Consider the following 23,672-nt stretch of genomic DNA (forward strand, 5'->3'; position numbering starts at 1 on the left):
CAGCCGGCAGCTAGAGGTTGCTGCTGTGCCCAGGCTCCAGCGTTAGGAGGAGCAGCGAAAAGAAGCCTCTCTTTCCCTTTCGTCTTTATTTTGTCGTCCGGCTGGGGAGAGCGCAGAGAGAGAGAGAGAGAGAGAAAGCGAATAGAAACGAGCCTGTGTGTCAAAGGAGGCCACGTGCTTACCGAGCTTAGGCTGAGAGCAGCCGCCAAAATAACAATACTTCATTTAATTTAAAATAGAAAGAAGACAGTCGGGCTGAGTGGCTGTTTTCTAGTCTGGATTTCGTTTCTCCCTCCGCCAGCAGCAAACTCCGCAACCCCGCACCCACCCCTCCTTCTCTCTCTGCCCCCACATCCTCGGGAAAGAAGAGGCGGAGGAAGAAGAGGTGGAGAGACAGCCGGGCAGATCCTGTCTGATCTCCATGCCGGTGATGTGTGGTTTGTTTTTGTTTTTATCCCCCCCCTCCCCCCGCCATCATCTTCCTGTTGCCGGCTAGCCTGAGCTAAGCCAAGCCAAGGCGCCCGCAGAGCGAGTCTGTGGGGTGTTGTGTATTTTTTTTTCTCTTGGGTTGCCCTCGGGCTTCTGATAATGGAAAAAGCGCCCATAGAAATTTCTGGCGGCGGCGGTGATGGTGGTGGTGCCGGCGTCCCTCCTCTTTTTTTTTCCACCAGCAGCAGATCAGTATTGTGTGGGAGGAGGGCAGGAGCAGCGGCGGCGGCAGGGATGGACTTGGTCTTTTGGATTTCTTGCTAAAGGGAGCAGCACAAACACCAAACGCACCAGACCAGAAAGGAGACAGACACGAGAGGAGCCGCTGCTACTTGCTGCCTTTGCCTCTGCCTGATGCATCGCCTCCTCTCCCAGCAGAGCCAGAAGACCCGTGCATAAAAAGGAGGCTTCGCTTCCCTTTCCTGCCTTCGTCTCCTCCTCCCCCACACCTTGCAGCCTCCCTGCTGCAGCAGATGTGTTTGGGGTCACCGCACAGCTGGGACTATGGTGAAATTTCCGGCGCTCACTAACTACTGGCCCCTGATCCGCTTCTTGGTCCCTCTGGGCATCACCAATATAGCCATCGACTTCGGGGAACAGGTAAGAGGCCACCCGTAACCGGTCCATCCCTTTCTCTCTTTATTTAAAACTCTTTTCTAGGTATTCCCTTGGAAATGCAACCAGCGCCGAGTGATGTAAATAGCCTGCAAGGTTGCTACGGTGGTGCGTTGCCAGCCTATTTTTAGACTCCCTAATGCTGAGTGATGACAAAACGCATAACGCGCTCCGTTTTCTGGGGAGCACAGAATCATTGGCGGATATTAGCAACAAAACTCTGGCTGGATATTTGAATGTCAGAGGAGAGCCGGCTTGCCTTTTCCAGAACATGCAAGGGGCAGAGGGACAGGCAAACACTAGGCGGGGGTGGGGGCCCCGAGTGTTTGGCGGCACCCGGAATAGATTGCAGAGATCCAGGTCGAGGGAAGAATACAAACAGCAACCGAAGAGAAATGAAACCCTTAGGCGGCAGAAGGAGGCACAGCTGATCTGCTTGGGGGATTATTCAGAGCACATAATTCTAGATGCAAACAGCCCTTCGCTTTGCTGTGTTTTGGGGAGCGGGGAGCGGGGAGAGGGGGGACTTCTTTCCATGCTTTCGTTTTTGCTGTTGTTGGATGTATGTACTCTTCATTCTAAACCCCCTTCCCTGCTTTGCAACAGCAGGGTTTTTGAGGGTGCAGTAAAGGCCAAAAAAGCCACTTACAGCGCTCAGTAGAATTATGCAACTTGGAATTCCATTAAGTAATGGTTGTCCATATATAAATTTAATGGAACACCTGTGCTTGGTCCGTGCGTTTGGGTGGGGGCTGGGTGCATTATTATTATGTTTATTAGGCCTCGGGCATTCTCAATATGGAGGTGGTGATTACTGGTGTTGCACATGGTTTTGCAAAGAAAAGAACAAAAAGAAGAAAAATAAATTACATTCACTTACAGCTCAAGAATTGTATGTCTACTCAGAAGCAAGCCCTTGACTTGCCTACTTGCTGAGGGGTTAATCCCCAAAAAGCAGCCTCAGCATTGCAGCCTAAATTGTGGATTTTGCCCCCCTCCCCTTGCCTGCTCTTCATTTCCTGGAGAGATCTAGTTGTTATTATTATGGTAGGGACTGAAGGGTCTAAACTTTTTGCGCCCTCTCCCCAATATATTTTTCTCTACTCATGCCCTTCCTCCTTCCCTTGTGTCATCACAGAAAAACAGGTGATGGTATAACCTCCTTTAAATGCTGAAGAGCCTGTGGTCGGAAGGTGTCAGCTCCTGCAGTTCTTGCTGCCTCAATTAAGCTGCCCTTGGATGACTGAAGATGCTATGTAATGGCATTAGGAAAGGGTGTGTTTGGGGGTGGAGAGGAATGCTGCACAAGTATCATGCAGCTGAATTCCTCCTCTTAAGAGTGAGGCCTTGCTCCTTATGGCTTGTGTGCACTGTGGTCTACAAAGCGGAGTTTAAAAGCATGCTGTTTCTTTTAACTCAATATTTTTAACATTAGTCATGTCTGTCATTTTTTAGTTCCAAGCTTAGATTTAGTAGATATAATAGATGAGCAAATGTTTTTTGGGAGCTTGCACTGATACTTGGTGGCTACATCAGTCAGCTTGTTTGGTCCCTGCACTGGGTACCAACATGAATACTCTTATTTGTGTCAAGGAAATCACTGCAGTAGTAGAGGTGGGAGGGAAATATGTGTGTTCTCTGAATTAGTATCCAACAGATTAATCTTTCAAAGATGCTTCATAAAATATGCTTCTTTAAGTGTACAGCTAAGGTTATAGTCCTCTACACTCTTATCTGGGAGTAAGTCTCACTGACCTCATTGGGACATACTGTTGAGTAGATATGCATAGGATTGCTCTGTAAGATTCTTTTAAATGCACTTGTTTAAAAAGAGTAAAGTCAGAGGTGACAGACAGGTGTTTGGAAACACACATAGCATACAGGACACTCTTCAGAGTGCTTGGATTGTCTACAATTCCTGTTCGGTGTACACTGACTGGTAAACCCAGGTTTGTTGCTGTGTAATGTGTGAAATGGCCCTTTTTCCTTGGTGTGTCAATGTGTTAACTGAAAGCATTCAGATTTGCCCAGGCTCATTGCTAGATAAATTATGTAACATTTGATACTGCTGTGCTGGTGAACAACATGGTACTTAGCCTCAGTGTGTTACTGCTAAATTGGGCAGGGCTACGTCCGTTAACCAGGCAATGTATGTGTGAGAGAGTACTCTTTGGGCTGCAATAAACTCTGCATCCTAGGTCATGATATCCAAGGTAGCCAAACTGTTACTTATGCAGCTTCCAAATGGGTCACTTTCAATTGCTAGTTAGTTCATAAAAATGAATGAAGAATGAAAAGAAGCCCCTAGGATTGTGATCGTAGTTAAATGTGCTGTCCGTCTCCCTCCCATCCATATGCTGAGAATGAGGAAGCCCTGAACCACACATACAAGAGAACAACCTTGTGCCCCAGATTAATCCATCCAGAGTAATAACTACTGCCCTTCTGGGTTTATTATCTCAAAGTTTAATCCTATACATATCTACTTGGACGTAAGTCCCATTGAGTTCAATGAGGCGTACTCACATATAAGTAGGAATAGGATTATAGCCTCAGTCTCTGATTTGGATTAGAATCACTTCCTTGCTTGTAATGGATGAATTTAAAGCGGAGAAGATCCATCTATTTGCCAGCTCAGTTGTGACTATGAAATGGTAGTTATAGGGTTTGTGATGTCTAGCTAATTTGTGTTAACTAGCCTTGAGTAATTTTGGAGGAAGAGGAAACAATAGTGGCAATAGAACTAGTACATTCTATAGCAACAAAGTGCGAGTTCTTAGGGATCTTAGGCCTTGGGCGGAAGGGGTTAGAGCCATAGCAGTGCTTAAAATAAGTACGGAAACGTTTTTTTTACATGTGGCTTCTTATATTTAAGGCATTCAACCACCTGCTATTGTATACAGTACATCCAAACCTTATTTTTCTGTTGTTCGGATTGAAAAACTATTCTGCCCTCTTGAAATGTAATAACTGTAAATATGCTTTGAAAGGGAAATGATATATGCAAAGCTGGTTACAGATGTACGAATTTCCTCTGTTCTTTTATGTAGATAATGTCTTCATATAATGCTTTTTGCTTGAAACATGTATTCATCGTAAGTTACTTGGAAGGATATTTGTAATGACCCAACCGTACAAGGTTTACTTTTCAACTTGTTGTTCCTCAAAGAACAATAGTCAGATCCCAATGAGCAATGGGATGAATTCTGCTATATGTATTTCAAAGAAATAGTCCCAGCATCACTCAACTGGGCAGCGGGTTGGTGGGGGGGAGTGCATGATAGACTTGTGGAGATGAGATTTTGTGGAGCCTCCCCCACCCACTGGAAACATGCATTGCCCAGCTGGCTGGTGCTGGGAACAGCTGAGGAACACAACACGCAATATGCTCCTCAGCTGTTCCAACACCACTCAGGTGGGTAGTGGGGAGGGAAGAGCCCAATTGCTTCCCGAGGGGGCCTGCGGACTGTATGGAAGATGGCAAAGGATTGAATGTGGTCCATAGGTTCTCCATATGTGTAATGGAGGAAAACAAAGGCCTTCAAGAAGGGAGCAAATTAAACAAGCCAGCCGCATGGTAATGCCCAGTGGCTCGCTCTCCTGAAGAATCTTTACAGCTCTCAAAGCATATTTTATCATTTCGGTGTCAAAAACCTTCTCTGGGTTCATTGTCACACAGCTTTTCACTACCTACTGTAATATTTTTTCCTCCTGAATTTCAAAATGCTGTATAGACATGGAGCTGGAATATGAGACTAAGGAAGAAAAAGAAAAGCCCTGGTAATTCTGACTTGTGTATATTGGCTCAAAGTTGGTTGCATGTTTACAAATCAGAGCTCTGATTATTCAGTTGGTGTTAAGGTTTTAATATCAGCCTGTCCTGAATAGGGATGGCCATCGTGAGGAAATCTGACCCTTTGGGGGCTTGTCAGATTTTCCCGGAGGCTCCAGCTTGGCTTGCATTTGTGAGCTGAGGCATGGGCTTTTTCCTGAAATCTGAGAACTTAATATTTTTACCCTAAAATAGCCATTTCCCCAATGGGGTGCCCATGGGCTCCATTTGCACAAATAGGATCACCTGTGTGGTGCCTGCAGGTGTCATTTGTGAAAATGGGACCACAAATTGATCACATTTGTACGATTTGTGCAAATTATGGCTGTGATTTGTGCATAACATGCAAATTTGTGCAAATTATGCAAATTTGTATCTGTAATTTGTGTGAATGTTTGATTATTATTATTAACAGAACTGCACTGGCTGCCTATTTGCTACCCAGCCATGTACAGGGTTATGTTACTATCAAATAAGGCCCTAAAGAACTTGAGGCCCTAAACAGCTTGGGACCAGGATACCTAATAGATCGCTTTCCTTTATACATACTCAGGCAATCTTTAAGAGGAGGTCTCGCTTGTCATTCTGAAATGGACGAAATGTCGCCATGAAGTACCGAGGCAGCGAGCCTTCTCAGTAGTGGCACCCACTATTTGGAAAAACCTCCCTTGTGTAGTTCAGGAGGCAGAAAATGTAGCATTATTCAAACACCTCCTGAAGATACACTTGTTCAACCAGGCCTTCCCTGGGCCTTAAATAAATTAACTACACCACTCCCATTTTACTGCTCTTTTATTGTTGTTGGAGGTGTTTTTGATACTGTGTTTTTATGGTATGTTTTAATGTGTTTTGATATTGTACTCGAGTGTTGTGAACCAGTGAGAGATTCTATTATAATTGGTGGCATAGAAATGTTACAAATAAATAAAAAGTTCCATCAGCTGTCCCAGAGTCGTCGTTAACCGAATTGGGCCAGCTGGCGGAAAATGGAACGGGCCTGGACCTCACTGGACCTGGAATATGAGGCTAATGAAGAAGCTCCCCCTCCCCAACCAGATTCTTCCATCATCCCTACTGCTGATTAAACACGGGTGATGTTAAGCTGGGCATAGGTATCCTTGTATGCACGGAGCCCATCCTGTTGGCTGACTTAAATTGCTGGTCACTGTATTGGGAAATTTTAAAATTGTGGCTCATAACTGCCTGGTGCTGTGCCCCCAAAATGGGTCTCAACACGAATGGACCCTGTGAGGATGTAGGGCTCTAGTAGCTGCATGAGGATGCCAGCTGCAGACATCAGCACTATGAATAAATGACCCTAACAGATTTTAAGGAAGGAATGGGAAGAAAAGTGATTAGATTAAGGATAGCAGAATGTTCAAGATGGTAAAAGACAGAGGAAGAAGTAGGCAAGGAGGGTTAGAGGCAAATCTGCTTAAGAACATTCAGTTTGGACAATACAGAAAACTATACAGAAAACTATTGTGAACTTCCCAGAAAAAAAACTATTGTGAACTTCTCAGAAAAAAAAACTGTTGTGAACTTCCCAGAAAAACAATATTTAGCACATGGTACATTTTAGTATCAACTTAAAATGACTGCTAATTCTTTTCTACCTAAATTGATTAAGGCTGTAGTCTTAAGAATGCCTGCTTGGAAGTAAGTCCTCTTATAATCAAGAATACTGTTAAAATCAGGACTTGCTTCCAAGCGAGCATTCATAGGATTGTGGACTTTCATCTATTTAGGTAGAGATGTTTTAGCAGTCATTTAAAGTTGGCATTAAAATGAATCATATGCTAAAGATTTTTCCTTAAAATTAGGATCAGTCTACAAATTTGTTTTACCTTAGTATGTAATGGGATTTTAAGGCATGTAACTGGTCAGATAAATAATATCTGTTAACTTGAAAGTTTTCATATTCTTCTCCCCACCAGTTATTGATCTAACAAAGATACTACCTGTTTTGTATCTGTTGTTGCAGAAAACACACATAGGTTATTCCATTTTATAATCATCATCCTAATAAAATATTATTAATTTATTTATTGTATGTGTGTTTCATCAGTGCAATGCAGTGGTGACATTGCAATATATAAACCAAACAAAACTTTGAAATTCATTATATAAACCAAACAAAACATTGAAGTTCATTATATAAACCAAACCAAACATTGAAGTTCATTATATAAACCAAACAAAACGTTGATGATCATTATGAGGGAAAGATTGAGGCCTTTTAATGTGAAGAGAGAAACTTGAAAACTCTAAAATGTTTTTAGATTGAGTTGTGTCAGTTTGGAATAATTCTCAAGAAGGCATTATGAGCATCTGAAATATTAGTATTTTTCTCGTAACTGAATTCAGAAAGTATCAGCTATTGGGCAAAATAAAAATGTAATCAGTTGATAAATAAAAATAGGATATTGCAGGGCTGGAGAAGGTGCAGAAAAGGGCAAATGAATATTTAGACGGAGAAAAGGCCTACAATTCCCGGCATTCCCTTGCCAGCCATACTGGTTGGGAAATGCTGGGAGTGGTAGTCTTTTACTTTGCCTAAACATGCATAGGATTGTGCCCAAAAATGATGAAGGGTCAAGATTCAGCTCCCCTATGAAGAAAGGTTATATTTGGGCTTTTTTAGCTTAGAAAAGCAAGGAAGGGGGACATTATAGATGCATTGTGAGGAGAAAGTGGATAGGGGAACATTTTTCTCCCCTTTAGGGTGATCATATGGAAAGAAGGACAGGGCTCGTGTATCTTCAACAGTTGTATAGAAAATGAAATTTCAGCAGGTGTTATTTGTATACATGCAGCACCTGGTGAAATTTCCTCTTCATCACGACAATTAAAGCTGCAGAACTCTGCCCTCTTGACCAGATACAAAAGAGGGCAAGATTCTTGCAGCTTTGTTGTGATGAAGAGGAAGTTTCACCAGGTGGTGCATGCATAAAAATGACACCTGCTGAAATTCCCTTTTCTATGCAACTCTTAAAGATACAGGAGCCCTGTCCTCCTTTCTACATGGTCAACCTACCCAGGTTCATCCATTGAAGCTAAATGGTGGGAGATTCAGGATGTTGAGATTGCCACCAAATGGGCTAAGGCCATTTGACTAGATTTGGCTCACCAAAGTTTGACACCTCTCCTCTAAAACGATATCTGAAACATGAATCCATTTTTAATTCATTACGTGTCCACTATCTGGGGAGCACAGCTCTCACCTTTTGGTAAATTGAAGTAGCTGCCAGCAGGAATGACGTTTGTTTGGCTATAATTAAGGTCACTTGTAGAGCCTTATTGATATTTTTAACATCTCCTGTTGCTTCCTTGGAGCTTGGGAAATATGTTTCTTTGTCACTTGAAATAATAAGGCAATGAACTTTGAAGTTTCTCATTGCAATCCTCTAAGGAGTTATGATATTCTTGCCATCTTATCCTTTGAAATAGTGAAATGGGACTTTTTGTTAATGTGCAACTAGGTCATTAGATTACATTTCCTTTGGCCTGCTTGTACTTGCTGAACTGTAATGTTACATTCTGTTGCTGTGTCTTCTGATAATGTGTGTGTGTGTGTAGGGAGAATCAGGCCATGGATAGGAAAAAGAAGAGTGCTGTGTGTCAAGTAAACTGAGCTGAACTACTACAGACACTAGGAGCTGGCCCAGTTCTTGTTGGACTCACCTTTTCTCACATTGTGCTGGGTTAGGTACTTTCTTTCCTGTTTCTTGCCTTTTAATAATGTGCTGCTTTTAATAATATATTAGTTTTAAATGTAATTAATTATATGTATTTTATGGCGTTTGCATTTGTGTCGTACCCCACCTCGATTCGGCAGGAGAGGCGGGTAACAAATTATTATTATTATTATTATTATTATTATTATTATTATTATTATTTTAGAAGCACCACTTCTATCTCTTCATAGGCATTTGGTTGTGCTCTGAATCATAGGCCTATAGTGTAGGCTGGGGTGTTGCACTGGTGAAGGCTGGGGTCCAGCTTGCCTGTGGTCCAATCCAGCCTTCTGGGGTTCTCCAGATGGCCCCGCCCCCTTTCCCTGATCATCTGGTGGATTTCTTGCTTTCATGCATTCCCCTGCCCTGTCCACCCATTCTAAAAGGTTGAAATGCCTCTGCTAAGGCTTAGTTACTGACTGTAAGAGCTTTAAGCTATAATGTGCTGGTATTTGTGATATTTTGAACTTTCCCCTTTTGCCTCTCTCACCACTGGAACATGGCCCCTGAGAGCTTCTCCAAAATTGAATTCAGTCCTCGGGCTGAAAAACGTTCGAAACCCCTGATGTAGACTCTCTTTTGCAGAGTGTAGACCCCCCCTTTTTTTTTTTGTAAACGGTAGCCAAACCTGGTTGCTGTTCTGCTTCCATTTGTCACAATATCCTTTTGGACACCTGACCAACAGGACTACCCTGGGCCAACTTGTTACATCATCAAATTGGTGCTTTATAATAATAGGGGTGAAACCTATGTCATTGGAGTGTGTGCAGTTGGCTTTTACAAAAGGATTAGACAAGTTCATGGAGGATTGTTTTGTCAACAGGTATTAGCCATGATAGCTAAATGGATCCTCCATATTAATGGGCAGTTTCTTTTGAATACCAGATACAGAAGACAAACAACAGCAGAGGACTGTTCTCTTCATACCCACTTCTTCCTGAAGCATTTCCCGGAAGTCCTTAGATCTCCATTTTTAGTTTTCAGCTAACTATAAATGGGGCCCTGATTCAGAATGTAGGACAAGGTGCTGGATACATCAGTGCCTTCTGCATTATTGTAGAAAATCATGAGCCTTTTACACAGTATACAATGGGAGCTTTCAGGGACAATTGTGAAAGCCAGTAGAGCTCTTATGCTTACGAAGAATCATAAGAAATGTGTGCTAAAAGTTGTAACACTTTGATCGTGTTGGTTTATTTCTCTAATTAATTTTGTTGTGCTAGCTTGCCAATTTCACTGACATTTATGAAAATACCTGGTATTCTACAGCTAAAGGGTTGCATCTGATGTTCTTCCAGTCGCAGCAGGGCTTTTGATTCAGTTGGAGGCTTTTCCTAATTGAAGGTCATTTGTGCTTATTACCTCTCACCTTGCACCTCCTGAAAATCTGTTCTGGAGTGATCCTCTGGAACAGTGTGGGGCTGTAGGGAGGAGGAAGGATGGGCACAAATTGTCTCCCTCCTTCAGTTAGTAGAGGCTTCCACTAGATCAAAAATCTTTCCATGAATGGAACGATTCCTTCTGTTCGTAGAATGACGCCATTGGGTGCAACAAAATGTTTCAGATATCCAAGAGGATTTGGAAGGGATTCGGAAGCTATATCAGCAGTTGCGTGGACCCAACCCTATGATCCTCAGATAACAGGAAAAGTGTGTGGGAGGACGAGCAGGGAAAGATTGGCAGGAGGGGTGCCTTTACACGTACACCTATTTTCATTTGCAAATGTTGCCCCCCAAAGCTGTCTTGTCCCTAGCTGGTTTTGAACCTTGCTGTGGTGGGCATGGGCATTTAAAAGTCCCTGGGGCACATGCAGTGGAGAAGTAGTGGGCGGTTAAGTATTTCCCAACATTTCTACCTGCAAGTCCTGCCACTTCATTTGCATTCTGAGAGAAATACCCATCATAACATCTAGTTCTGCCCTCTAACAGGATTTGCTATAAATAAAACAACTGTTTTGCCAGCAGTTTCTGGTACCGTGCGCTACCATAGATATAGGGAAACACTGTGTTAATTACAGTTATGCACAATTATATGTTATAATGAAAGAACTGAATTTTCTTTTGGAATATTTCTTTAGGACATGAACACTTGTACTTTTGTCCAGCCTTGTTGGTTCACGAAGTGGCTTGCAGAACTAATGGCCCTGCTTGCTCTGTTGCTAGCCAATTGTAATGCCATTACAACAGGAACTGGGCTGGTGTTACTACTATGCAAACAAACAAAACAAAAATAACTCAATGGAGGCCAAAGTAACTTCAGGATGGCACGTATTTGAGTAGTCTCCATTCCTTTTCCACCAGTCCTTGTCGTCAGTCCCTGAACCATGTGAAACGTTGATGCGATGTCACTGCATAGCATCTAACATTCATTATTATTGCTGGTAGAGCAAGCCCATCCCATCTCTTGGGGCACTTGTTTTCCTTCTGTTTTGGCAATAGTTTGATTGGATTAGTTCAGGGGCCTGACGTGGCCCATATGTGTGCTGTGCTTTGGCTTCAATATAATAAAGTAGAGACACAGTGCTGTATGCAAGAGGATGGGTGTGGATCATTGAAAATATTTTCTCCAGGAAATCTCCAACCTTCCTTGAATAGTGCAGCTGAAGGAATGCTGACTAAGCCTAACTTTATTTGCATACACTGATGGTTGCATAAGAGGAACCCTGCTGAATCTGATGAAAGGTCTGACTCACCATTCTTGTTTCCTATGGTAACTAGATGCTTTTAGGAAGCCCACATGCAAGGCATAAAATCAACAGCATTCTCTCACTGAGTTCCTCTGCAACTGATATTCAGAGGCACGTTGCCTCTGAAGCTGGAGGTTCCATTATAGCCATCATGACCAGTGGCTAGCAATAGCCTTACACTCCATGAATTTGCCTAAACTCTCTTTAAAACCATTTAAGCTAGTGCTCATCGATGTAACATGTGGTAGTGAATTACATAATCTGTTGTGTGGAGATACACTTCCTTTTTTCTGTCCTGAATCTGCTGCCACTTAATTGCATTCCTTCACTTTTTCAAGATTTTTTTAAAAAATTCTTTCACTTTCTCAAAATTTTTATTTCTCCCTAGTGGCTTTTCTTGTCAATAGGATGCTGGCAGCCACTAAAATTACTTCTTATAGGGTTGCCGTGTTAGTCTGTTAAAGCAAAAACTGCAGAGAGTTTTGTGGTACCTCAAAGACCAGACTCTTTGTTGCTTTAGACAAAATTATAGAGCAGGTAAACAACCCAGATGAATGTGGCCATAGCAAGAATGTTTTTGTGTGTTTTTGTGTGGTTATCTAGAACTCTTCTTCATAAACTTCAGTCCCTGCTTCTCTGCAGAGCAGCATTGGGAAGAAGTCAGGAGGAGGAGAGATGCTCATCTTTTGCACGGAAGCTCTCTACAGCCACATTTGCCCCTAGCAAATGATCCAGACCGGTATTTCCTGCAACCTCAGTTGGGGGGCTGCCTTCATGGTGCTAGGTTGGCGTTGCCTCCCTCCTCAACCCTGTGTGTTCCCTCTCCTGGGGCGGCATTAGGTAATCCTGATGCTGAGGAGGGAGCGCGGGGTTTCTGGGCGGCCCCCTAGCTCCTGCCCTCTTCCTAGTGGGAGGTGACTGATCACTGGTCACCTTCCTCCAGGCTCCCCCCACCCCTGGGTTGGCCCTGGATTGTCTTTGGAGTGACGTTGCGTGATGGAAGCGGCATATTGACGTAAGTCCCTGACTTTTTCAAATCAGAGCATCGCAAGGAAACCCCACGGTGGCTGTGAAGCTGCGCCTGCATCGTCTAACCAACAAGGCACAGATCCACACCCATCTTGGGGCTTTCCCCATATGTAGACAGCCCCTGGGTAAAAATCAGCTTGGGGTGGTCTTGCAGGTCAGGCATACTTCCACCTTGTCACTTCTCCACTGCAGATCATCCCTCATAATGCCAGTTTGTAGAGGAGAAGATTGAATGGGGTTAAATAAATAACATATATTTGTCATTTAATATAGATAGATCTATGTTAGCAAAACCTATCTCTACTAGATTTCCTATTGCCAGCATCTCATTCACCTCGGTTGTTTGCCTCCTCCATAATTTTATCTGCTGCCAGTATCATATAAGGAAAGCCAGTAAGGAGAAAGCAGCTGTTGCCTTTGTAGTCACACATCTGGCTGAGTTTCTTTCCGCATCTGAACTCCCAATGCATTTGGCCTCCTATCAAGCTTAACAGATTGTTTTGACAGTTTTAGAGCATTTGATCTTTAACCTTTATTTCAGCTACTGAACCAAGGCTATTGAGGCCAACCCCTCTGAATGCCTGCCAATTAAAAATAAACATTTAGCAGAAATTAAAATAAAATGTGAGAGAACCATTTCAGAGCTGTAAGATGGAGTGTTTCCAATTGCTTAAATTAGTCGGAGAAACCACAGAGTAACATTGTATTGATATAGTTTTTTTAAAAAACAATTAAAGGGAAGAAAGATAAATATACCAGAATTTTTAAAGGGTGAAGATTCTGAGGGTATAGGAGGATAGGCAATGGAGCTGGCTAGATTTTAAATATTATTGAGGGTTTGCAGAGCTATCAGCCAGAATGTGCCCAACTGACTTTTATTCTTTGGCTGATATTTGTAGAAGTCCCTTTATATCAGGCCTGCACAGATTGCTTTTGTTGTGACAAGATTGTTATATCTTATCTTCATGTCATAAATTGGGAAAGCATAGCATTGCAGTGTTGATATTGTCCCAGTGCTGTCCTTCCTCCTCTCCCCTTTTACAAAAGCTGTCTAATTTTGCTCTCCAGCACAGGACATGGGAACTCACAGCCTCCTTTTTTCTTTCTTTTTTAAAGTTTGCATGTATAGCCTTGTTGCTGTTTGCCACTACATAAGTACTCCTGCACTGTGGAGCACATTGTAAGCAAAACAGCAGTGAATTGGGTATTTGAGGAACGTACTGCATTTTCTTTTGGTACAGTATTTCTGTGCTGTGCTTACAAAATGAAGTATTCCCACAACAGAAGTTCAGTCTCAAGGGAGGGGGATGTGAGGCCTGTGCACAACGAATGAGAAACATTCGCTCGATATACTGGCCCCGTGGAAGTCCATCCCTATACCAGGATTTGCAAAATGGGTCAAGGGATGATCTTTTAGTGCTGTTCCAGAATGAAAAGTAATGTTGTTTGCAATTGCAGATTTGCTTAGTTTTATGAACATAAGATAAAATAGCCTCCTGGTGTGTGTTTGCCCTCCAAACAAGTTCCCACACCAGCGTGTGCAATTAGTTTGCAATCAGAGAATTCCTCTTGCATAAACCATTGTGTGGATACACTTCAAGCCTCCCCCATCCTGAAATTAGTGTCCTTAAATGAACAAATTATGGCCATGTAGATATTCTTTATAAACTTTGAATTTGCACTCTGTCATTTTATTTCGAACCTTTTCTTTCTAGCCACTAAAGCATGACGACTTTTCTACATTTGCAGCCTTGTTTTCTTTAAAGAGGCTTGCGAGATATCGACAATGGTCGACTGCTTAGGCTCAATTCCAGCATTGTAACGGGCTCTTAAAAAGATAATTGAGGAAAGGTTGTACAGACCTATGAAGATATTTATTCTACAAACCGCTCTCTAGATAGTAGCAGGAACTTCTTTGGAGGGAGATCAGTAGCAGCGATTTCATTGACATTTGCAAGTTATCTTGTGCATTTCTGAGCAGTGAATTAAAAGCTCTTCAGGGTGTGTGTCCTCAAAAACACCTACCAGAATTTTTGTTCTTCAGTGGTTTTGTGGTGCAGGAAGTGTGTGTGTGTAAAAGGTCATCAATTTATTGAAGGCAACCAAATACAGGTTTTAGTCAATTACATAGACAAAAGTTATAAGAGTATAAAAGTGTGTCATATAAAAAAGAATAGATAACATATTATAAAATGTGAAAACATACATACACAACTAAAACCTTACATGTTAAAATATTCAAACATACATGCGCATACAACTAAAACCTTACATCTCAAGGCAGGCCACATGAGTTTGTAAGAAGAAGCAGTCATAAAAGGGAAAAGATTAATACACAATCTAGCTCAGTGTTTTAAAGCATATCTCTACTACAGTGACAACACACTTTAAAGGTTGGTGTCAGACTGGTTTAACTAATGTGATTTCTCCAAATGAATGTTGGGAACTCTAGGTATGACTGTTTGGACTCTAAATCCAGCCCCTCCTCCCAAAAAACGACAGATCCCAAGGTTCATTAGCTGGGATCTGTGACAGGTAATAGATATGCTCCATTTAAATTTGAAGTGTGGATTTGCCCTTAGAGCTGAAATATTAGAATTTCAAGAAATAGCAGATCATTTGGAGTTGGAGGAGTTAGTTGATCTGTGGGGTAGGGATTGGCCAACTGGTGCCATGATCTACCTCCTGGAAGCCTGGCACTTGGCTGTCAGGATGATAATAAGGGTGAAAAGGCTCCTTCCCGTGCTTCTGCTTCTAGCTGTCTTCATCCTGTTTGGTCTTGGGTTAAACTGGGGGGAAAGGTAGTGTGTGTTTGTTAGGCAATTGTACAAGTTTCCCCTGTTACTTCCAGGTTTACAAGAAACTTTAAGAGATATTTGTGTGATTTCCTGACAAAGACGTATGTGCAGGGCCGGCGCCAGACTATTTTGCGCCCTAGGCAGGCGCGCCGTACTGAGGCCGCCCCCCCCCCCCGCGCCCGCTCCTGGCTTCGAAACCAGGATTCTGGGGTTGGGGGTTGGGGTGGTGGCTTCAGAATGGCGCGCCCAGGTGTGCCGTACTGAAGCCAAACCCCGCCCCCAGCTTCGAAGCCAGGACGCTGGGGTTGGGGGCGGGGCGGAGGCTTTGAAGCAGCGTGCCCAGAAGTGGCTTTCGGGCGTGCCGTTCTGAAGCTGCCGCCCCGCCCCCCAACCCCAGCGTCCTGGCTTTGAAGCCAGGAGCGGCTTCCAGCCAGGCGCTGGCTTCAAAGCCAGGACGTTGGGGTTGGAGGGCGGCGGCTTTGGAACAACGCGCCCAGAAGCCACTCTAGGAGAGAAGTTTACGGGTGCGCCGTTCGGCGCCCTCCTTTTTTTGGTGCTCTAGGCTGCCGCCTGAGCTGCCTCTATGGCAGCGCCGGCCCTGCATATGTGACTCTCCTATTCACCTTTCCTCTCCTATTCCAGTGTACCTTTTACTGGGCCAACCAGTCTAAATCACTGGAAACATGAAACATGCCACTATCGCGCTTTGATTTAAAATGGTGGGAACAGGCAAGTACTCAATGGTGGTAGTGCCAATTTAGTTGCCAGTAACTGTTGTAGAGAGCCCTTGGACGGAGGTATAGACATTCATTATCTGTCATGGTCTGAAATACGAGACTATTGAAAAAAGGAGCCTCTTGTGGATTTGTAGAGTTTATGGAGGATACATTTTAAAAATAGATACTACAGAAACAACACTTAAAACATTCCAGCATACCGTTTCATATTGTAAAATGCCTTGGGAAGACCATGGTTTTGTAAGGCAGCTAAGAAATAAATAAAATAATAATCAGATCACTGGAGTGGCATCAGTGTTGTTTGTCTGAAGGAGTCCATTGTGTGATTTCAGTGCAATCACAATTTCATGAGACATTGTTTTTGCAGCTTGATAAAAGCATTAGAGTACATCATGCGTAGACTCCCTTGGACCTCCCAGTTCCATTTGGTTTGCCTTGCATGGTGATTGCAAGACTGCTCTTTGAGCTTCCCCAAAAGACATGTAACTTAGCTGGCTATTGGAACCAGTCAGGGGCTCGCTCTATTTAAGCAATCCTTTTTTCTTTTACTAAGGGAACAGTGCTATGCGCACTTACCTGAGTGTAAACCTCATTGAACTCAGTGGTGTTTACTTCTAAGTAGAGATGCATAGGATTGCATTGTTAGGTAGGTGCTCTGTCTATTTTGAAAAGCAGTGTTAAACTCACTTCCCAGCCTAGCCCAATTCTCTGAATATTCACATTTTTCATTACTGTGGGAGCAGATAGCATCTCTGCAAATTGTGTATTCAAGGATGACTAAAAGTATCAAATATTGGGGGTATCTGTGGGTGCAGAATTGAAGTTGTTAATGCTTAAGTCCAGAAAGTCTGCTGGCGTTATTCTTGTCATATTTGAACTTCACCTGTTTTCACACAAAAAAAATGCTGCCACTTTAATTATACCTGCTGTGACACAGTGTAATTATATACACATGTTTCTAACAAAAGGTATCATTTCTATCTGCAGTGAGAAATCTATGAAGCTTGAGGGCCTAGATTACCAGAGGCTAAGAGTCCAGAAACTATTTGATACAGGAAGAAGGATTACGGTTTCACTTCATCTCTGCAAAAATCCAGTGAAAAGGGGACTAAGGGTTTTCTTACTTTATTGCTGATGCATTCATAGAAAATCCTTGAATTTTCTTCCGATATTCTCATGCCTTGATAACATCTAGGATTTACTACTGTGATTCATTCTGCATGAAGTTACCTTGAAGACTATTCAGACACTGTAGTTAATTCAGAATATAGCTGCTAGGTGATTGGTCATTTTGAACATATTGTGCCAATGGCTACTAGTGCGTTTCGAAGTGTGATCCAAAGTGTTGGTGCTTACCTTCAAAGCCCTATACAGGTTGGGATCCAGGTACCTCCTTAGAGAACTTTACTGGATACCAACATTTCTATCATTTTGGCCTATTGTATTTTAATTTTTACATTTTTTCTCAGATTTTTGTAAACTGCCCTGGAAGCATTGTTAAAGGTCAGTATTTAAATCTTTTAAATAAATGTAAATGGAATAATCAGAGCTGAATTTTCATATGGAGCAGTACTATTATTTTGCCTATTTTGTGCCTTGTATCTGCGTTTTAACTATTAGAAGATAATTTCTCAATGGGATCATCTTTATTCCAGTTGTTTAGATGCCATAGTTGTTACTAGCTTTCAGTCTTTGAATGCAACAAAAGCATAAATTATCCATAATTATCCATAATGGAACAACTGCCATGTTACAATATCTTACACTGATAATTAATCACATAGATTTCAAATCAAAGGTCACTAAGGTCAACTTGAGCGCAAAATTAGGCAAAATATATCAGAAGAGAGAGCAAGCAATTGTTTGGGAAATATGCTTAGTATTGCTTCTGTTCTAGGGTATTTCCAACCTCAAATTCCAGAAGTGCACACAATTTTTCAAAACTTCTTCCAAAGGAGGATAGCAAAATTCTTAGCATTACAATCAAAAACAGCAATTCTCTGGTCATTTCTATTGGGTATTCTCCCATAAAACTCTCTTAAGGGACAGATCTTGTTCAGAAAATGCTGTCTATATCCCATTGAGGATGATATTTTTGTCATTATGCCGTTTACTTCAGTGGAGTTTCATTATTATACTTTTTTTTATATAAGAAGTGCTTTGTCCATTTATAGCTTCATTTGCCTAAAGGTCTTTTACAGACATTAAACATTTCACAAAATCCTGTGTGATACCTACAGGCTTCCACCTCCTTATGACAGCAGTGTGAACTGATGCTCTAGGGAGAGGTTAATTGAGTTACTGAAATTGCTTGTTAGCATCATTCAGAATTAGGCCACAGTATTTCCTGTCTTCCTTCTCCTGTTTCAGCCACAATGTAATCACCCCATAAACCAAAATGCAGGCCGCCACCTTTCTTTGCACTTCTCCAGATATTTTTGCTATACAGAAATATGCCAAAGTAAGCTTTAAAGGAGTGTGATTCTGCAGCCGCCGCCCATTTCCCCTTTGACCAGCAGTGGTTCCAGAAGCCAGAGCTGAGGGAAAGCAAAGGTGCTTCACTGATGCAGGCCTTGTTGATACTGGGGACAAAGGATAAACTTTGTTTTCTACCTTGCTTACATGACATATCCTCTGTGGACTGGAACGAGAGAAAATGAAGCTGTAATGACGCCTGCTTGTGCCACTGTAAATGATACTTTGTCATTCATAGGCTGAAGATGCATTCAATGTACAAAGAATTCTTACTGCACTGTGAGACATGCTTTTATATCCGCTTCTGTCTCTACCAAACTAGTGAAACAAACACTAACATCAGTCTTGCCCATCCCATTCGCTCGCCTAACTTGTCATTACTGTAGCTGCCTCCTCCAGCTGTGTAACAAAGCAGTGTGGGCCAAAACAGGCATTACTTTAAATCTGTGTCGAGCAGTTACATTTTTTCAAACTTTGTGTTTACTCTAGAGTAGGTGCAGGGGGCGTGATCTGGATTGGGACACTGGTGTGGGAGTAGAGTGTTTTTAAAGATCTGGATCAGGACCTCTGCATTTGCTCTAGAGTAAAAATGAAAAAGAGAAAGATACCCACCCAGCTTGGACAGGAAGTGGACATTGCCAGTGGGGAGGATGAGGATGAAGGCACCGCATGTGCTTAGGCACGTGTGCCTTTGAAGCAGGGTGGGGCTGGGGCTATAAGAGCCAGCCTGCTTGGACTCATGGCCTCTTTTGTCTCCGTTCCCACACTCCCTCCCTTAATCTAGTATGGAGTTAGCCAGTCGCTCCCTTTGGAAGGAGGGCTGAGTAGGAATTTTTCCTCCCATTAAAGTGGGAGGTTTTTGCCTACTTCATACTGGAATTGCTAAGGTGGAGGGTGGATAAATAGGTGATTGGTTACAGGGATGTGTGAGAATTGGCAATATCAGAATAGGAATGGTGAGCACTATGGCACCTTTTGGTGATCGGCATATCCGGAAGATCTGTTCCTAAGGAACTGTGAGGCTCCCGTGTCAGGATATGATTTGCCTTTGGAGACCCTCCTGCCTCACCTACCCTGATCTGTGACGTGAGGCAGTCTCCCCACACTTGCAGGTAAGAAAGGAGCCAGGTTTTACCCGGCTCCTGGCTTTGGAGAGTGCTCACCCATAAAGCTAGGCAAGTGGCCTGAGAAAGGACACATCGATTCCCACACTTTCACATGCTGATCCAGGGAGGGGAGAACTACCCATGTTATTCAAATAAAGAGGCCCTAGTTTAACCCAAGTTCTGGAGTCCGTGTCTTTATTCTATGCTTCCTTCTCCACTCGCAACTGCTGAACACAGATTTTAAGGGTTGCCAAGTGATTTGGTTGTTTCTTTTTAAGACACCTGGCAGCAGGGCACTTTGGACCTGTTAAGACAACACGCTAAGCCATGGTTAGGCCAGAGCCCTTTTGCAGCAAATGGCTAGTGAGTGTGTTTATACCGCGATTATGTAGCCCCATGGCTAGGAATGGTTCACATGTCACACTAAGCCATAATGTTTAGCTCAAAATGCTTAACTACCGTGGCGTAGCATGTCCTCTAAACAGTGTCTTTGTTTCCCAGCTGGAGAAGTGATATTAACTGGGCAGGTGAGCAAGCAGAGAGGGGCAAAACTCACCTATCAGCTCAGCATCGAGTGTGCAGTTTTGCAAGAGAAAGACATCATTATAAAAGAAAGTTTTTGACACATTTCAAGAACATAGAGCTCAACAGTAGAGTGAACATTTATGGATTACGCATATCTCCTGCCATAGTGACAAAACCAGACTAAAGATAAGGAAAAGTAGATATTGAAATACAGTTGAAATGAAGATAGATAGGAAAAACTGGGGGCACAGAGAATTAGCAAATGTAAGTAAAGGTCCTTGGCTGTATATTTACAACAGAGTAGTTCTTTACAAAGAAAGCTAGAGTTGTAGAATTGATTTGATTTACTTCAAAAGAAAACAATCAAGTAGGCCATCCCAAAAAGAGCTTGACAATGTTATTGTGAAGGCTTGCTCAACTAGTGACCCACCTAGCTGAACCTAATCTATCAACCCTAGATGGCGGTCCACCAACCACCTTCTTTTCTCCCTGCTTAGACCTGCAAAAGCATGGTGGGCTTGAAATATGGGTGGTGGGCTTCAACTGTCCATTTGTACAGGCTGAAGTAGTGGGAAAATATATTTTGTATTTTAAATCCATCACAGCTTTAAAAAGTGTTTTAGGTGTGTGTGTTTTTTTAAAAAATGTGGGAACTACTTAAAAAATCACACCACGCTATGTTATAATGGAAAATGACACTCCAGTAGCTGGCTTGATTCTCAGAACTGCAGAGCATTCTCTCACCCAGAGCTGTGGAAGCTGGCTCCTTCCTTGCGCCAGGCTGCTCTCTCTGCTTATGCTAGAGCAGACAAACAAGTGGAGTTCTGTTAGAGTTTGTGGAAAGAATGAGTGGGGGCAGAAGGCATGGGGTACTCCTGGCTGCAGGGAAGATGAGAATGGCCAAAATTAATAGGGGAAAGCTTCCCCCTCTCTGTCACTAAAAGTTTGAAGAGCTGTAGAAGTACAGCACAGGTGGGGGGGGGATACACAAACAAAGAGTAGTGCCCTTGAATCACATATCACATGCTGTCTTATCTATTCAGGTTCACGTGCTAACCGTGTATCCAAGACAGGTTTCAATGTTTGCTTTGTCATCATTGCTGATCCTGGCCTAGAAAAGTGTTGTGTGCAAAATCGTTTTTAACTTTTCTTCTTTCTTTCACTTTTTTTTCCTGTTGGTCATGCTGCTAGATGTTTTTGTTACCAGAATGACAGAATAATGGTAGGAGTTTCTGAGGACATAATTTTGGAGTATTGGTTGATTGCAAGATAACCATGACATGGCAGTGTGCTGTGTGCTGTATCTCTGTCCTCCTCATCCTCCCATCTTGTGGTTACATAGGCATTAGATCTAAAGTCCTTATGTGCTTCATCTACCAATTAAATGACTTTTAAGGTGATCGCTTAACTTCCCTTAGCCCCACTTGGCAAAACCAGAGGTAGCTGTGATCTTCTGCAGGGTCGACGCTCATTATTAAGAACCTGGGTCATCCATCTGCTTTTGCCTGCCCTGCAATATGTTCCACTTCTTGCCTTTGTTTCTTCAGTGCTGAACCACAGTAGTAGCAGGCAACCAGGATGCAACCCTCCTTGTCTTATGATGCCTTAGAGCCAAACTAGATGTAGAGTTCATTGCATTCATGCAATTATCATCATCTTCATTTTATTTATTTTTTTGTAAATAGCAGCCACTGGGAAGCCTGAGCAACTTTGAAATGGTTTCTCTCCTTCATTTCAGTGTAACATCATGTCTAACTTGGCTCTTGGTTTGATAGAACAGTGGAGCAACATGTAGTGGCTAAATCACAGGAAGGAAACTATTGCAGCTATAGCACTGCCGCCTCTCTTGGACAATTTGGTCCTTTTGCTGTCATTCCCCACATACTCACATGTTTGCAAAACCTTGATAGATCAGGGTTTCCCCTTCAGAGGACTGGGTCGTTGCAAGTGTTAAGTTCTTGAAATTCTACAAATCTTATGATGAGCTTGCTAAATTAATAGCTATAAGGGTGGCACATTAATAGCAAGGCACTGCACAGGCAATAGTTGTATTTCACATAGAAAACATCCATTCACAGTATTCGGTTGATGTTGATGGTTCAAGACTCTGAATTTGATGAAAAGGAAAAAAGAAGAAAAATAGGTCTACATCCAGATAACGCATTGCATATCTTGTACTGATAGAAACCCCGCCATTTAAGTTTTACTCTGAACAAACACTTGCCCATGCTGAAATTGTTCCAAATACTCAACAGGAACAGAACATGAGGTACTTCAATTACCCCTCTCAATAGTGTTTTTCCCCCCTCAAGAATTGTCTTGGTGAGATAAGAGGGGAAGGTGCTGTGTCCATTGCTGAATTGAAGAGGAAAGTCTTTCATTGAAAAAGAGGACAAGAAAAAAAGAAGTGAAGAAAAGGATATCTTGGAACTGGAAAGGAGTCACTAAGTCAAGCAGCTCAAACTTGGTGCAGAGTTTGTTTGTTTTTTTTAAAAAAAATCTAATACTGTAGTTTCCAGTCTTTGTAGAACAAAGGGTTTATTATGTAGGATGCAAAATACAGTGAGAGTACGTAGAATATGCCAGTGAGTAAAGGCTCCTTATCATGCAGAAGAACAGATATAAGAAAGATGAAGACTGGAGCAATTTCAGCACACCAGTCAGGTTGCCCATCAGGCAAACATGCAATTAAGGAGGCCTAATGCTGCGCTTCACACCCACAGTAACTACCGAGATAAACATATCATTAAATGTTTTCTATGTGTGAGAAACACTTCTCTGAAGGAGTTCTGAAACTGTAGAAAGAAGGAAGGCTACGGGCTGGTTTACATATGGCCCTGCTGTGTAGGGCTGCAGTGACAATAGCGGTCCAACGATCAGGATTCTGTACTTGTCTAATCAGTTTTTCAGGAAAACTAACACAGAGACCCAAACTGAGAACTGCTCACCTCAGTGCATGGAGTAGTGTTTTTATTTTCATTTCATAAGATTTGTATGCTTGTGATAAAGAGCCTGTGTAGTTATAACACTATCTGTACACTATTTATTTATTGGATTTCTATATCGCCCAATAGCCAAAGCTCTCTGGGCGGTTCACAAAAATTAAGACCATTCAAAGTATAAAACAACTAATATAAAATACAATATAAAAGCACACCAGGGTAAAATCAGCAACAGTGCAGAAATACAAATTTAAAATACAAATTTCAAACAGCAAAGTTAAAATTAATTTATAGACTGTTAAAATACTGGGAGATTAAAAAGGTCTTTACCTGGCGTCTAAAAGAATATAGTGTAGGTGCCAGGCAAACCTCCTTAGGGAGCTCATTCCACAGCCAGGGTACCACAGCAGAGAAGGCCCTCCTCCTGGTAGCCACCTGCCTCACTTCCTTTGGCAGGGACTCATGGAAAAGGACCCCTGAGGATGACCTTAGGGTCCGGCCAGGTACATATGGGAGGAGGTGTTCCATTGTTTAGCAATTGTTTAACCATTGGGAGTATAGCATGGTTTGCAAACTGCAGTCTTATAGTGTCCTGAACTCTGTGGTTAGTAATAATTAGATGTAACACTGACGATGGAGGCAGGTAAGCCCCCTCCCCCCTGGTCCTTACCGATCTCTGCTGCCGTCGCTGCACGGACTGA

General features: G+C 42.5%; 1 protein-coding gene across 1 annotated transcript in view; it reads left to right on the forward strand.

Annotated features, from left to right (window-relative positions):
• The first annotated feature begins 301 nt into the window (after nt 1-301).
• ANKH (ANKH inorganic pyrophosphate transport regulator) overlaps nt 302-23,672 on the forward strand; it is a 103,505-nt gene continuing 80,134 nt past the window's right edge. Inside the window, exon 1 of the mRNA XM_063130233.1 lies at nt 302-1,089. Coding sequence (XP_062986303.1) covers nt 994-1,089 — 96 coding nt within the window. The 5' untranslated portion in view covers nt 302-993. The remainder of the gene's footprint in view (nt 1,090-23,672) is intronic.

The sequence above is a fragment of the Elgaria multicarinata genome, chromosome 7 (assembly GCF_023053635.1).
Source record: "Elgaria multicarinata webbii isolate HBS135686 ecotype San Diego chromosome 7, rElgMul1.1.pri, whole genome shotgun sequence".
Classification (NCBI taxonomy): Eukaryota; Metazoa; Chordata; class Lepidosauria; order Squamata; family Anguidae; genus Elgaria; species Elgaria multicarinata.